We start from the raw sequence: 13,023 nt of genomic DNA, 5'->3' as shown, positions 1-13,023 counted from the left end.
TCAAAAATTGAAGACTATGATCAGAAAGAATTTTAGAATTCAAGCCCATTGAGGTGGCCTAGTTCTAAGATACAGACTAAGGAGGCTGAGGAGGTTTCTGCTTTGCCAAGAAAACCCCAAATGGGGTCACAAAGAGTTGGACATGAATGAAACGACTGAACAACTGCTTCAGAATTTACTCATATCAGAGATCATGCATAGAACCACTAAGACTCTAATGTTTAAAGAATTAGAGGTTTTAGATACTTTAAAAAAATGAAACAAAAACTAGAAAAGGTCAGGTGTTGCCCTTGCTGGAACACCATCCTCACCTTATCATTGAATTGGACTTGAGATTGGGCAGCATAAAAACCCACTTCACTGTCAAGTTCTTATATGATTGAATGATTGATGGCACAGCCACTTATCAAAGAATCATAGAATTTTGGCTCTAGAAGTGATGTCAGAAATCACTTAATCTAATACTTTCACTTTTGCAGATGAGGAAACTGAAGTCATTGAAATAACTTGCCCAAACACTGCACATTAAAAAAAAATTAACCGTCTAAAACCTCATGTGATTTAAAGCCAGTGACCATGACAGGTCCTACTCTGAGACTCACCTCTAAACAGCTCAAAGCAGTGTTAGAAGTATAAACCATGTAAAAATAATGAGCAGTTTTTAATTAGAGGTCATTTTTACTATAGGCAGTGAAACACATAAAAACATATCCTACAACTAGTGACTCTATCACTCAATAAGCCAATGAACAATTATACCATATGTCTATCTGGATTTAAAACAATCAACATTTTTCTGATGTTCTGGAACCCTGATGGATCTTCTGATCCAATGAATTGAAATGCTCCTTGCTCTCCATTGCTACTTCCACAAATTAAAAAAACAAACAAACATTCGTGCATTTGGGAATGTTGCAATTTAAATAAGTCCTGAGTGAACTTATTTTTAAGAAAGTTCTCACCACAGTATGAACACATCCCAATTTATTCTATATCAATGCACATCAAGTTTCCTTAGAACACATTCCACTGCTCTTCCCTTTGGAGGAAGAGGAGAAAGACCATTTCATCAAGTCTTCAGTCTGCTCTCCCAGCTTCCTTCAGCTCCCAGGATGTGTGCCCTCATCTGAGCTGCCTAAGGTTCTGAGATGACTCCACCTGGAGGCCAAATCCTTATGGATAATGAAAACCTACTTAAACTCATTATTAACAAACTCCTTCTTAGTCATATCCTCCTATCCCCATGATTTTGAACTCTCTGCTATCATCATTCCAACACCATTACTTCTCTCTCACTGCCTTGGAACCCTTATTCCCATTCCCCTCAAGCCAACCTTTTCTCAACGTCCTGTCTAAAGCTGCATACCCTTCCCAATGTGCCTCTGAAATGCCTGCTCCACAGGTAATAAACTTGCTTTCATTTTATATCTTTTCCTTTCTAAATACTTCCATCTCACATACCTCACTGCTACCTGCTGATGACAGTCTCTCTGGCCTCTGTTTCCAACACTGGATACATTTTTACTCATTCCCCTGAACCACTGATCAAGGTCAGGGAGGTAGACTACTACTTGTTTCCTATTGCCAATTCCAGGTTTTTCCACCTACTGCCCTCACTCCGTGACCTCTTCCTTTGAGGCTCACTCATTCCATAGTCACCATGCAATCAAAATCGGGTAGCTGTTGTCTACCATCTTTTAAAGTCACTGCCCCCTCTTTCTTCAATAACCTCAATGCCTGATTCACAGTCCTTCCTCCTCAATTCCTGCTCTTTTGCTAGGGGACTTCTGAAATACAGACTGATACTCCTCCAGACACCTTAACCTCAGTTTCTCAACCTATTTATTTAATATGACCTTCTCCTCCATGCCAGCTCAGCTGCACACAAGGATGGACACACTCTTGATCTCACTAGGACCACCCCTTTCATGTTCATGAGCTCTGAAATTCCCTTATCAGATCACAATTTATTGTTTTTCTACTTCTCCCTCTGCTTTGAAACCCCAAACCCTATTCCTTGTCCTCACTATGACTTTGAATCCTTCAACCTATCAGTTATTCTTAGGGCATCATCCCAGCACTAGCTACACATGCTTTCCTTCTCCATCTTGGCCCTCTGATAAACCAGTGCAGCTCTACACTCTCTCCTTTTCCTGAGTCCCTGGTGCCTTTATCATACTGCCAGTTTTGCCCTGCCAAGCCTCAGCTTTGGATTAGTCAGCACTGTTTCATGATTTACTTCAGCTTTGTTGAACAATGCTGACTGGATCCACTAAATTTCCCTAATTAACTCACTTACAGGGACATTCTGAACACTTCATTCCTTCTCCAACTTCTCGTGGCTCCCCCATCTCCCACTGTCTCAGCTGAGAACCTTGCTGCATAGGCTACTGTAAAAAACTGAGGAGGCCATTTGTAGTGTCTCACACCAGCCAGGCGCTTTCCGCCACTGTTTCTCTTTCCTCCTGCCAATCCCTTTACATGTACAAGTGACTCTATTCCATTCCATCTTCTCTGGCAGTCTGCTCCCTCCATCACCCCACACTCTGACTTATCTTAAACCTCTTCTTCTCTACTGGTTGCTTCCCCACCGCCTACACAAAGGCCCACATCTCACCTATCCTTGAAAAAAATGTTCCTAAATCTGTTCTGTCCCAGTAACCACTGTCTCGTACCTCTTTTTTCTTTTTTGCTTTTTGGAGGGCAATTGGGGTTAAGTGACTTGCCCAAAGTCACATGGCTAATTTTTATATTAAGTGTCTGAGGCTGGATTTGAACTCAGGTCCTCCTGACTCCAGGGCTGGTGCTCTATGCACTGTGCCACCTAGCCACCCCACCTCTTTTTCCTTTTGTAGTTAAATTCCTCGAGAAGTCTGTAAATAATCAATGCCTGCACTTCCTTTCCTCTTGTTTCCTTTTAAACTCAATAGTTTGACCTCATCATTCAACTGAAACCATCCTCTCCAATGTTACCAATGATCTCTTCTTAATTGTCACATCTAATAGTTTTTTCTTTTCACTATTCACCCTTGACTTTTCTGCAGCCTCTGAAGCTGCTGACCGTTCTCTTCTTGATACTCTCTTTATTTTAGGTTTTCAGGGCCCTGCTCTAGCTGGGTTCTTCTCTTTCCTGTCTAATCACTCTTTCTCCTTTCAGGGCTGTCCCAGGCCCTCTTCTCTTCTCCCTCTATACTATTTCACCAGCTCCCATGGATTCAATCATCATCTCTATGTTGATTTTCAGACCTACTCATCAAGCCCTAACCTCTCTCCTGAACTATAGACTTGCACATCTCCATATTAGACACATAAAACTGACATCCCATAGACATATTAAACTCAACATGTCCAAAATGAAACTTGTTAATTTTCCCTGAAGTCCCTTCCTCATGAGCACTACCATCCTCCAAATTAACCAGGCTCAAAATCTAGGTACCTTGACTTTTCACTCTCTGGCCTCCCCCTCCCCATACCTAATCTATTGCTAAGGTATCTCTCGTATGTGCTCCCTTCTCTCCCCTGGCACTACCATTCCCTTGGTGGAAGCCACCATCACCTCCTCTTGCTTAAACTACTGGAATGGCCTGCTGGGCGGACAACTTGGCTCAAATCTCACCGCATCCTAGTACATCCTCCACTGAGCAGCCAAATGAATCTTCCTAAAGTACAGACCTGACCATATCACTCCTCTATTCAATAAACTCCAGTGGCTCCCTATCACCTTCAGGATCAAATATAAAATCCCCTGCCTGGCATTCAAAGTCTTTTAGCATCTGGCACCCTCTTTTCATTTTTCTGCCCCCCCCCACCACATACATTGTGATCCAGTGACACTAAGTTTCTTGCTGTTCCTCCCACAAGGCCCTCCAGCTCTATACTCTGGCATTTTCACTGACAGTCTTCCATGTCTACAATTCTCTCCTTCCCCACCTCTACCTCCCAAATTCCTTCAAGTCCTAGTTAAAATCCTGTCTTCCACAAGAAACCTTCCCCAATCCACCTTAATTCTAGTACCTTCCTGGCACTGATCAATTTATCCTGTATGTAGCTGATTTGTACATGGCTGTTTTTAGATTTCTCCCTCATTAAGACTGTGAGCTCCTGGAGGGCAGGGGCTGTCTTTTGGCCTTCTTTAGAATGACGCTGTCTTATTTGAATGTGTTTATCCTTGCTGCAGTCTAAAGTGCAGCTACTGACGTATCCCTTACCTGTAACAGAGAGATTGGTTACTGCAGCGCTGGTTAGAGGGAGTACAGGATTGACCGTCAGGGTAGTGGCCGCACTGCTGGTCACAAGGCTTGGCGTGGTTGCCACCTACAGGTGAGAAGGTGAAATATATATATCAAAGGGCCTATATCTGAAAGGTAATATAGCAGTAAGGACTCCCTCAGGAAATGTTCATAGACCTGTGGAGGGTGGGAAGGAGGCCAGAGAGTAATTTAGTTATTTACACATCTCCCTCTTTCTCCCCATACACCCAACTCAAGAGGGGATTTAAGACATAAAATTAAAAAAAATAGTTTTTTAAACTCTAGTTACAAAATATCAAAATGAGAAAGCTTTAATAAAAATTATTTTACATGTTTTCTTAAGTACTATTATTAAAAAATAATGATATTGGTGTCAGGTAATTGAACTTCGCTACAGTGGGTGGAGTTCTATTCAAAACAGTAGTAAATTTGCATTTTATCAGTTTTTAAAGGATAAGTTTTATGGATGTCTTTTGTTTTTCTGGATATTTCTTTCCCCCTCCACAAAAACAATACCAATCTCACTGAAATTGATTGTCCCAGGTTGAAAAACAAACAAAATTACAGGAATTTAAGTCCTCTGTTTCTCAGCTTCCTGGAGTCAGTAAAAATTATGATACCAATTATTGGAATGTCTAACAAATCAAGAAGCATTTATTAAGTGCTTATCTATAGAGAGAGGTCAGGGAGATCTAGGTTTCTGTTATGGCTTTCTTATTGCCTGTCTAAGGATGGGCAAGAAATTTACTGGCTCCTCACATGTTAATAACAACAACAAAAATAAATGTGCTCCCTTTTTTCAATACTGGACTTGAAGTACTACTTGCATAAAGTATTATCCATAAATCTAAGAAGTACCATCAACATCTAAGATCGTGGCATAAAGATCTGGGAAGAGAAAATTAATTGTATGGACAAGATTTTTTTTTCTTTTTGGAGGGTAGAAGGCAGGGCAATTGGGGTTAAGTGGCTTGCCCAAGGTTACTCAGCTAGTAAGTGTGTCAGGTGTCTGAGGCCGGATTTGAACTCAGGTCCTTCTGACTCCAGGGCTGGTGCTCTACACTGTGCTACCTAGCTGCCGCTGCCCTGTTTTGTTTTTTTTTTTTAAAGAGAAGACAAACAGGAAAAAATATTATTTTTAAAAAATAGTATAGAAAAAAAAATAGTAGAAAAAAGAAATGTAGTATATCTCCCTAAGACCATTAATTTGTACAAGATGAAATTTTTCTTTGTGGCTAATTGGTTCCTCTGTTTAATAATTACAGTCTAATGAGTCTGAAATAACCTTTTTCAAACCAACAAGTGAAAACTTAGTGTGACTTTGTTTATAGAACTTCCTAAGCCCAAAAGATTCATTATAAAATTAAAAAAAAGAAACAAAAACAGAGCAATGCAAGTTGCACAGTCTTCAAAGCTTCAGAAAAATTGTTTTTCATTATGTGCCAGTGGAACCAGAACTGCTTTTCCCAAGACTCAGGATAATGAGATGACCATGATATTTCTGACAGAGTCTATTACGATGGGTTGCTCATTATACTCTAGAGTAACTGTAAGAAATACAAATTAAAATCATCCCAAGGTTCTACCCTCCACCCAACTGATTAATAAAGGTGATGAAAAAAGGGAAATCACAATTGTTGAAGGGAAAATGGGAGGAGACACACACTAATGCACTGGGAGTTGGTTTGTGAGTTGGCCCCATCATTCCAGTTTGGAACTGTACTCAAAAAGTCACTAAACTGTGTATACCTTTTGGCCTTCTGAACCAGTACTAGCTATATATGTCAGAGAGATGAAGAAAGAGGGAAAGGAATGACATGTACAAAAATAATCACAATCACACTTTTTGCTATAGCAAGGAATTGTAAACTAAGGCAGTGTCCATAAATTTGTGGAATGGCTGAACAAGTTATGGTACATGGTATATAAATGTAATGGAATACTATTATACCTTAAAGAAATGATGAAAAGGACTGATTCAGAGAAACCTGGGAAGACATATATGAAAACCTGATACAAAGTGACAGGAGAATGGAAACAATTTATATAATGACCTATATATAAAATGACATTTTATATAAAGAAGAAAAAAAATGAACTTAATAATCCACCCATGTAATAATCAGGTTAGATGATAACATGTTTCCCACCTCTTTACAAAGGGGTTAGACTACAGAAGTGGACAGGATGCATGTTTTCAGACTTGCCAGTTGGTGCAGACGTTTTACTTGTCTATCCTTATTTGTTGTGAGGGGAAGAGAGGGAGAGAGATGCCAAAAGGAAAAAAAAATGGGAGCTATCAATGGTGCATTTAAAAGACATATAGAAGAGAATGGAAGGAAGTCCAGGGGAGGGGCAGCTTTGGAATGAGTGTGTTGAATTTAGGATGTACTTTTAATAAAGGAAAGGACCAGCTGAGGGTCACAGTCCCTCATGACAATTCTATTACTCTAATGTGCTTCTGAGGCAATTAGCACAGCGGTCATAGAATCATTATGCTATGGCCTATGAGTAGCATCTTTCAAAAACACAAAATATGTATATATGAATATTTGTCATCTAAAAGCAATGTAGATGTTAGTTTAAGAAATGAGTAAAAATGAAGAGTTTGCATTTCTTGTTCATTTGAAAAACAGATCTTTTACCCAACACAACAAAGCAGCAGCAATGTTTTGTGATAGAACTTTGAAATCACACCAAAAATTATCTTCTTAATTCAGATGATCAAATGATTAAAATAAAGGAAGAGGAGGGCAGTGATTTACTTTTTAATTAGAAATATCAGAAAGAATATGTAAAATAAATGGTCTTTTCTCTGACAGTTAACAGGAGTTGTAGATACAAGGACATCAGCTTGGTAACACTTAAACAATGAATGATGTACAAATAATAAGAAAAAAATCTTAATTGACATTTAAAAGTTTATGGTTTACTAGTGTACAAGTACAAGCCCTTTTCTTGATTCTTACCAGTGAGGTTGGACTGGGAAAAATTGCTTTTATAGGTGAGCTGCTGGTCCCACCACTACTAGGTGGATTAATCCTTTTCTCCTTCTGGCGGCGATTACAAAACCAAACACGGATTACCTCCTTTTCCATTTTCAGCTGATCAGCAATCATGGTGATTTCTTCCGAGGTAGGCTTTTGATTCTTAAATGAAGAGTTTTGGGAAGGAAGGAAATGACTTTTTAAACTGCATAGCATGACAGTTTTTAATGAACAAAAAAGAGAACAAAGAACTAAGATTGTATAATTAAAACTTTTCCCCTTTTTAAATAAAGTACACATTATCTTACATGGATATGAAACTAAAAATAAGAAGCTAGAAACTAACAGAAAAGACACCTCCAATATTTATATAGTATTTATGTAATTAAATCCATTATATTGCAAAGTTTTATCTCTATGTTCTAAAAGAATACACATATGAGGATTATCATGGAGCCATAAAAATAAGAAAAGGTCAAAATAGTGTTGAAATTATAGCTCTGATCATGTCATTAGCCTGCCAGAACTCAATTTAAAGGCTCCTTACTGAATAAACTAAGTCTAAACTTCTTAGGCATTAAATGTGGAACACTGTGTGTGCACGGGGACAAAATAAAGTTTAGGGAAGACAAAGTTAACAATATATAATAACAATGAATTAGAAATTCATCAGGGAGTTGCTACATGAAGTCCAAGGGGGAAGGTCATTATGGACTTTCTTTTGTTGTTTCCGTGAGGGCTTCATGGAAGAAATGGCATTTGAATTGAGTTTCAAAGGAAGTGCAGTAATTCATTAGGCCTGGGGAAGGCACTGTTGTTCATCCTCAAAGAAGACCAGTGACAATGATGTCTTGACTTGTGGGCAAATTGGATTTAAGTGAGGCAGAACTGCACTAAGTTGTCAGCTTCAGTCTCTCTTCCAGATTCAATGAAATCCAGTGGCGGGACAAAAGTCAAGATGATTGATGATGGCCTGAGATGCAGTGGGTGACTGCTGTCTCCAATGCCTGACCAAGCTCTAAGCACTCCACATCACTGCTTTCACTGCCTTCATGGCCGTAGGAACAAATTGTTCTTATTTGCTTACTCTGCCAGAAGTCTTCATGTGTGTGGGGCAGACACCCCCTAACTCACTGATGGGATGGCAGGCTATTCAAGGCATAGATATTTACAGCAGAAGGATAGAGATGGTGCTCTCAAGAGACAGAACAGACCGGTTTTGCTACAGCATTGAATATGTGGATAAAGCTTGAAGGGTAGGATGGTATGACAAATTGTAGAGGGCCTTGAACGTTAGCCAAAAACAGACAGAATTTTACTCACAAAGTGAAAGATTACTGAGCAGAAAAGTCAAGACTAGATCTATTTGAAATGAAAATTATTCTGAAAGGATGGATTAGGAAGGGGAGAGACAGGGAATGGGAAGATCTATTTAAAAACTATTACAATAGTATAGGTAGAAAGTATTAGGGGACTTGTCCTAAGGGAGCAGCAATGAAATGGAGAAGAGGAGAAATGAGGGAGGGATGGCTTGTAGGTGAAATTGAAAGGACTTGGAATTGACTACATGAGAGTGATAATGGAGAGATTAGAGCAAAAAGTAATTCTAAAGCTGTGAGCAAGGCAGAATGGGTAGACAGTGGTAACTCTGGCAGATATATTGAAATCTGAAGAAGGCTTAGTATGGATTAGGCTTTGATGAATTTGAGTTGCTGGTGGGAGTGTGCACTGCAGGGGAATGGTCAAGGCTAGAGGTACAGATTTATGTATCTTCTGTATAGAGATTGCTTATGAAGTCAAAGGAGTGAATAAGATTGCTAAAGGAAAGACAGTCAAGAAAGATAAGAGGCCTGAGGAGAAACAGTCATGTTAATATGTCAGCAAGAGAAAGATGAGCCAAAAGAGAAAAAGGAACAGTGGTGTGAGCACAGTGTCTCTGAAGTCAAGGAAAGAGAAACTGTCTAGTAGGAGGTAGTCATCGACCACATCAAAAGCAGCAAGGAGGTAAAAGAGAATCAGGACTAGAGAAGAAGGCCCTTGGATTCAATGATTGGGAGGATAATGGCAATGTGAGAAAGTAGTTCTGGGGACAGCTAGGTGGTGTGGTGGATAGAGCACCGGCCTTGGAGTCAGGAGGACCTGAGTTCAAATCCAACCTCAGACTCACTGCGTGACCTTAGGCAAGTCACTAAACCCCAATTACCCCGTTCCCCCCCCCCCAAAAAAAAAACCCAAACAAAAAAAGTAGTTCTGGTAGAATGATGGAAGCTGAAACCCGATAATAAAGGAGTGAGGAGCCTGGGGACAGCATCTGGTATAGACAATTTCTTCAATCAGTGTAAGCAGTGAGGGTGAGAAAACATGATAGGATGGTAGTGGGATGGTAGGTAGATGGGATAGAAGGAAAATCCTCCTTTCTTTTAAAGGAGACCTGAACATGTTGGTGGAAAGATGGGAAGTAGTCCATGAAGATGAAAGCTTGTAGAAGTATGAGGAAAAGGGGACGATTACTCAAGAAAGGTGTCAGAAAAAGGAGGATGGAATAGTATCAAGGGTATGAATAGAGGGGGCAAACCTTGGTGAGAAGTAAAACTCTTCACAGAGAAAGAGAAGAAATCAGATGGCAGGAATAAGAAGGGGCAAAGGCAACTCCCATCTTTAATCTTTTTCAGTGAAGTAGGAAGCCAGTTTATCTGCTAAAAATAAAGGAAAATGGGAGGGGGCAGAGAACTTCCTTACCATAGTTTGTTCCAGGCAAATTGGACACTTCACTACTCCCCAAATATGCCATAACACTTCTTGCTTCTATATCCTTTGTTCATGCTGAATGTTGCCATGCCCCTATTCTAATCCCCATATCCCCACCTACTGAAAACCTACCTGTCCTCAAGGTCCAACTCAAGTGTTATTGCCTCCAGAAAACATTCCCTGATGCCCTCAATTAGCTGTTCTCTCTCATCCCTCTGGCTCCCATAGCACTTTGTATCTGTGATTATGGAACCTAAACACATGGTGATTTTAAAAATTATAGTTCTCTGCCAGCTTGTCTCTTCTCCCTGACCGTGAGTATCCCCTGGAGGCTGGGGAAGATATCTGATTTCTCTTTTTGTATCCATATCACCAAACACAGTGCTCTGTACAAAGCAGAAGCTCAAAATTCACTCTTGAATAAATCGATGATTTCTGTGACTAACATTCAGATCCATCTGCCTGCCTGCAAAGCAAAAAACCAACCTCCAGGAAACTCTTCTCTAAGGCCACACGAATGTTGGTCTCTATGCTGGTGCGTTTCTTCCTCCTGCGGTTCAAACCCTCAATCCCCTGCCCTGGAGAATTCAGGGCACTTGGGCTAGAGAGTGCTGAATCAGACGAGAGGTTCTCTGTAGGAAAACAAATGGTGGCAACTGGCTTAGTAAGCTCTTGGTACTTATTAGGAAAAAATGCAAAAAGCACATGGAAAAATAGTTAAGTAATCTCAGCTGAGTTGAAACTGGACAAATCTTGAAAATCCACTTCTAGACAGTAAACTGTTCACTTGAATTGGGCACTACATTCTTTTTTGCTTTTTGGAGGGGCAATTGGGGCTAAGTGACTTGCCCAAGGTCACACAGCTAGTGTCTGAGGCCAGATTTTAATTCAAGTCCCCCTGACTCCAGGGCCGGTGCTCTACTCACTGCACCACCTAGCTGCCCTTGCAAGGGCACTACATTCTAACAGAATTCTGTGAACGGAGAAGACAAATCAGTCTTTCACATTTCCTCCACAGGTGCCAGCAGGAAAAGGAAAGCACTCATAATAATTAATTCTCAATCATCCTTGACATTTAAAGACTTGTCCAGGTGGGCTCTCCTCCTCCTCCTTTGCTGTCTCTGAAGGTGTTCTGGATGTTCAGCATGCTCACTGTCTGTCCTTCACGGATGGTCACTGCTGAATGCACTAGGGAAGGAGCATTCTGGAGGACACTGGATTTGGGGTCAGGAAAGACCCATGCCCCCATTTCTGTCCTTGTATTTGCTTGCTCTGTGATCATGATCAAATACTTTGACCCCTCTGAGCCAGAGTTTTGTCATGTGTAAAATGGGGATAACTACATGTTTGTTAAGAATCAAATGAAATAATGTATAAAAAATACTTTGCAAACCACAAAGGGACCTTATATTGGGGACCAGTATCTGATTAATATAATACTATAATATTCTTAATTCATTATTACCACTGTTTTTATTTATTTGCTTTCTTTTCGGTCTGTGGGTCAAGCTTTGGCATTTTATGTGGGCAAGAACAATAATCTGTACCCTTCAGCCTTTCCTCAGCTTGACCTCCTCCCAGTCTGTCACTGTTTGTTCTCTTTCTAGGATTCAGAAGAGTAAAGAGCACAGGGCATCACAACTCAGGTAAACAAGAAGGGTTCATTTATGGCAAAATCATGCAAAGTAAGATTTCTGTTCTTAAAAATATCAATTAAGAAAGGACACAAATACAACTGATTCAAATGATGAAGAAAAGGAAGAACTGTCTAACAGAGCTGCCTAGGGACTCATAAACTAATTCAGATAGTTCTGAAAGAATACGACCAGGAACACTACAAGGATGAGCTGAGGTTTGTAACAAATGCTAAGACCAACAAAAAGAGTTTTTGGGGGGAATTATGGTGAGGCCAGAAGGAAGACCAAAGAGCCTCAGTGTAGAGAGATGGGATGTTTCATCTTCAGACTGGGAATTACTGAACAAAAAACACCACATAACTGAATACGTAGATAAGTGAGCCAACAGTAGCCCAGGACCTAACTTGCCTCCATGAATTCAGGTCACTGAGCCAAGACAAACTACATGTCCTAATCTGTAGATGTAGTTGCTAAACTGCCATCAGAGATTTTTGAAAAAAGTCAAGGTGACTTGGAAAGAATGTCAACACTTAGAGAAGAGCAATGTTCTGATTTTCAGAAAGGAAAGGGCCAATTTGTTAGAGGCAGCTAGTGGCGCAGTGGATAAAGTACTCAACCTAGAGTCAGGAAAACATGAATACAAATCTGGCCTCAGATACTTACCAGCTGTGTGACCCTGGGCAAGTCATTTAACTTCTGCCTCAGTTTTTTCAACTATACAAGTAATATATCACCTACATCACAGGGTTGTTGTGAGGATCAAATGAGGTATGTTTGTACAAAGTGCTTGGCACATAGTGCCCATGCTATAAATTCTTATTACCTTTCCTTCTGCCCTTCAGACTATATAGGCTGGTGAGCTTGGGATCCATGAGAAAAAATTCTAGAACATATTTTTAAATGTTAAGTTTGAGATTACTCAGAAGAGAAAGCAGTACTCACTATTAGCTAGGATGGGATCATGGAGGAAAACTGAAGCTAAACTAATTTCACCTCCTATAGGCTTTTCTCAGTGCTCTTCCTTGTTGATCTCTGTTGGCCACCTACTATCCCTGCCTCGTTAGGTGTTTGTGAGACTGCTCTGTCTTGCTTCTGTTCCTGCCTGCTGAAGTGAGGTATGTCAGCTCCCTCCGAAGGATTATCACCCGTGTCCTGGTCACTCTACATAACATGGGGCTCTGTCCTGGGTCCTCTCCTTTTCTCATACTACAGTCTGGCTTAATAAGGATCACTTTTATGCAAATGGATCCTCCAAATTTACCCATCCGGGCCTCACTCCTTCACTGAAGGATCAGATCTATAAATGCTTGCTGGCCATCACTACATGGATGACTCCTAGGCATCTCAAATGAAGTCCAAAAATACCTATCAAACCCCCTCCCCCGCCAACTTCACAATCTC

The 13,023-nt window shown here is 40.3% G+C and overlaps 1 protein-coding gene across 7 annotated transcripts in view; it reads right to left on the bottom strand.

Annotated features, from left to right (window-relative positions):
- The window catches only part of POU2F1 (POU class 2 homeobox 1), a 251,536-nt gene that overhangs the window by 17,524 nt on the left and 220,989 nt on the right, over positions 1-13,023 (bottom strand). For all 7 annotated transcript variants that reach the window (XM_069094708.1, XM_069094705.1, XM_069094703.1 and 4 more), the window contains 3 exons: positions 10,472-10,617; positions 7,220-7,399; positions 4,209-4,314 (listed from right to left, as the gene is read on the bottom strand). In XM_069094708.1, the coding sequence (XP_068950809.1) occupies positions 4,209-4,314; positions 7,220-7,399; positions 10,472-10,617 (432 nt within the window). The remainder of the gene's footprint in view (positions 1-4,208; positions 4,315-7,219; positions 7,400-10,471; positions 10,618-13,023) is intronic.

Source organism: Petaurus breviceps, unplaced genomic scaffold (assembly GCF_028583685.1).
Source record: "Petaurus breviceps papuanus isolate PSGF00001 unplaced genomic scaffold, PetGlider_PUasm1.0 220, whole genome shotgun sequence".
NCBI lineage: Eukaryota > Metazoa > Chordata > Mammalia > Diprotodontia > Petauridae > Petaurus > Petaurus breviceps.
The sequence above is the reverse complement of the archived record's forward strand: the minus strand, read 5'-3'. Positions and strand labels throughout refer to the sequence as shown.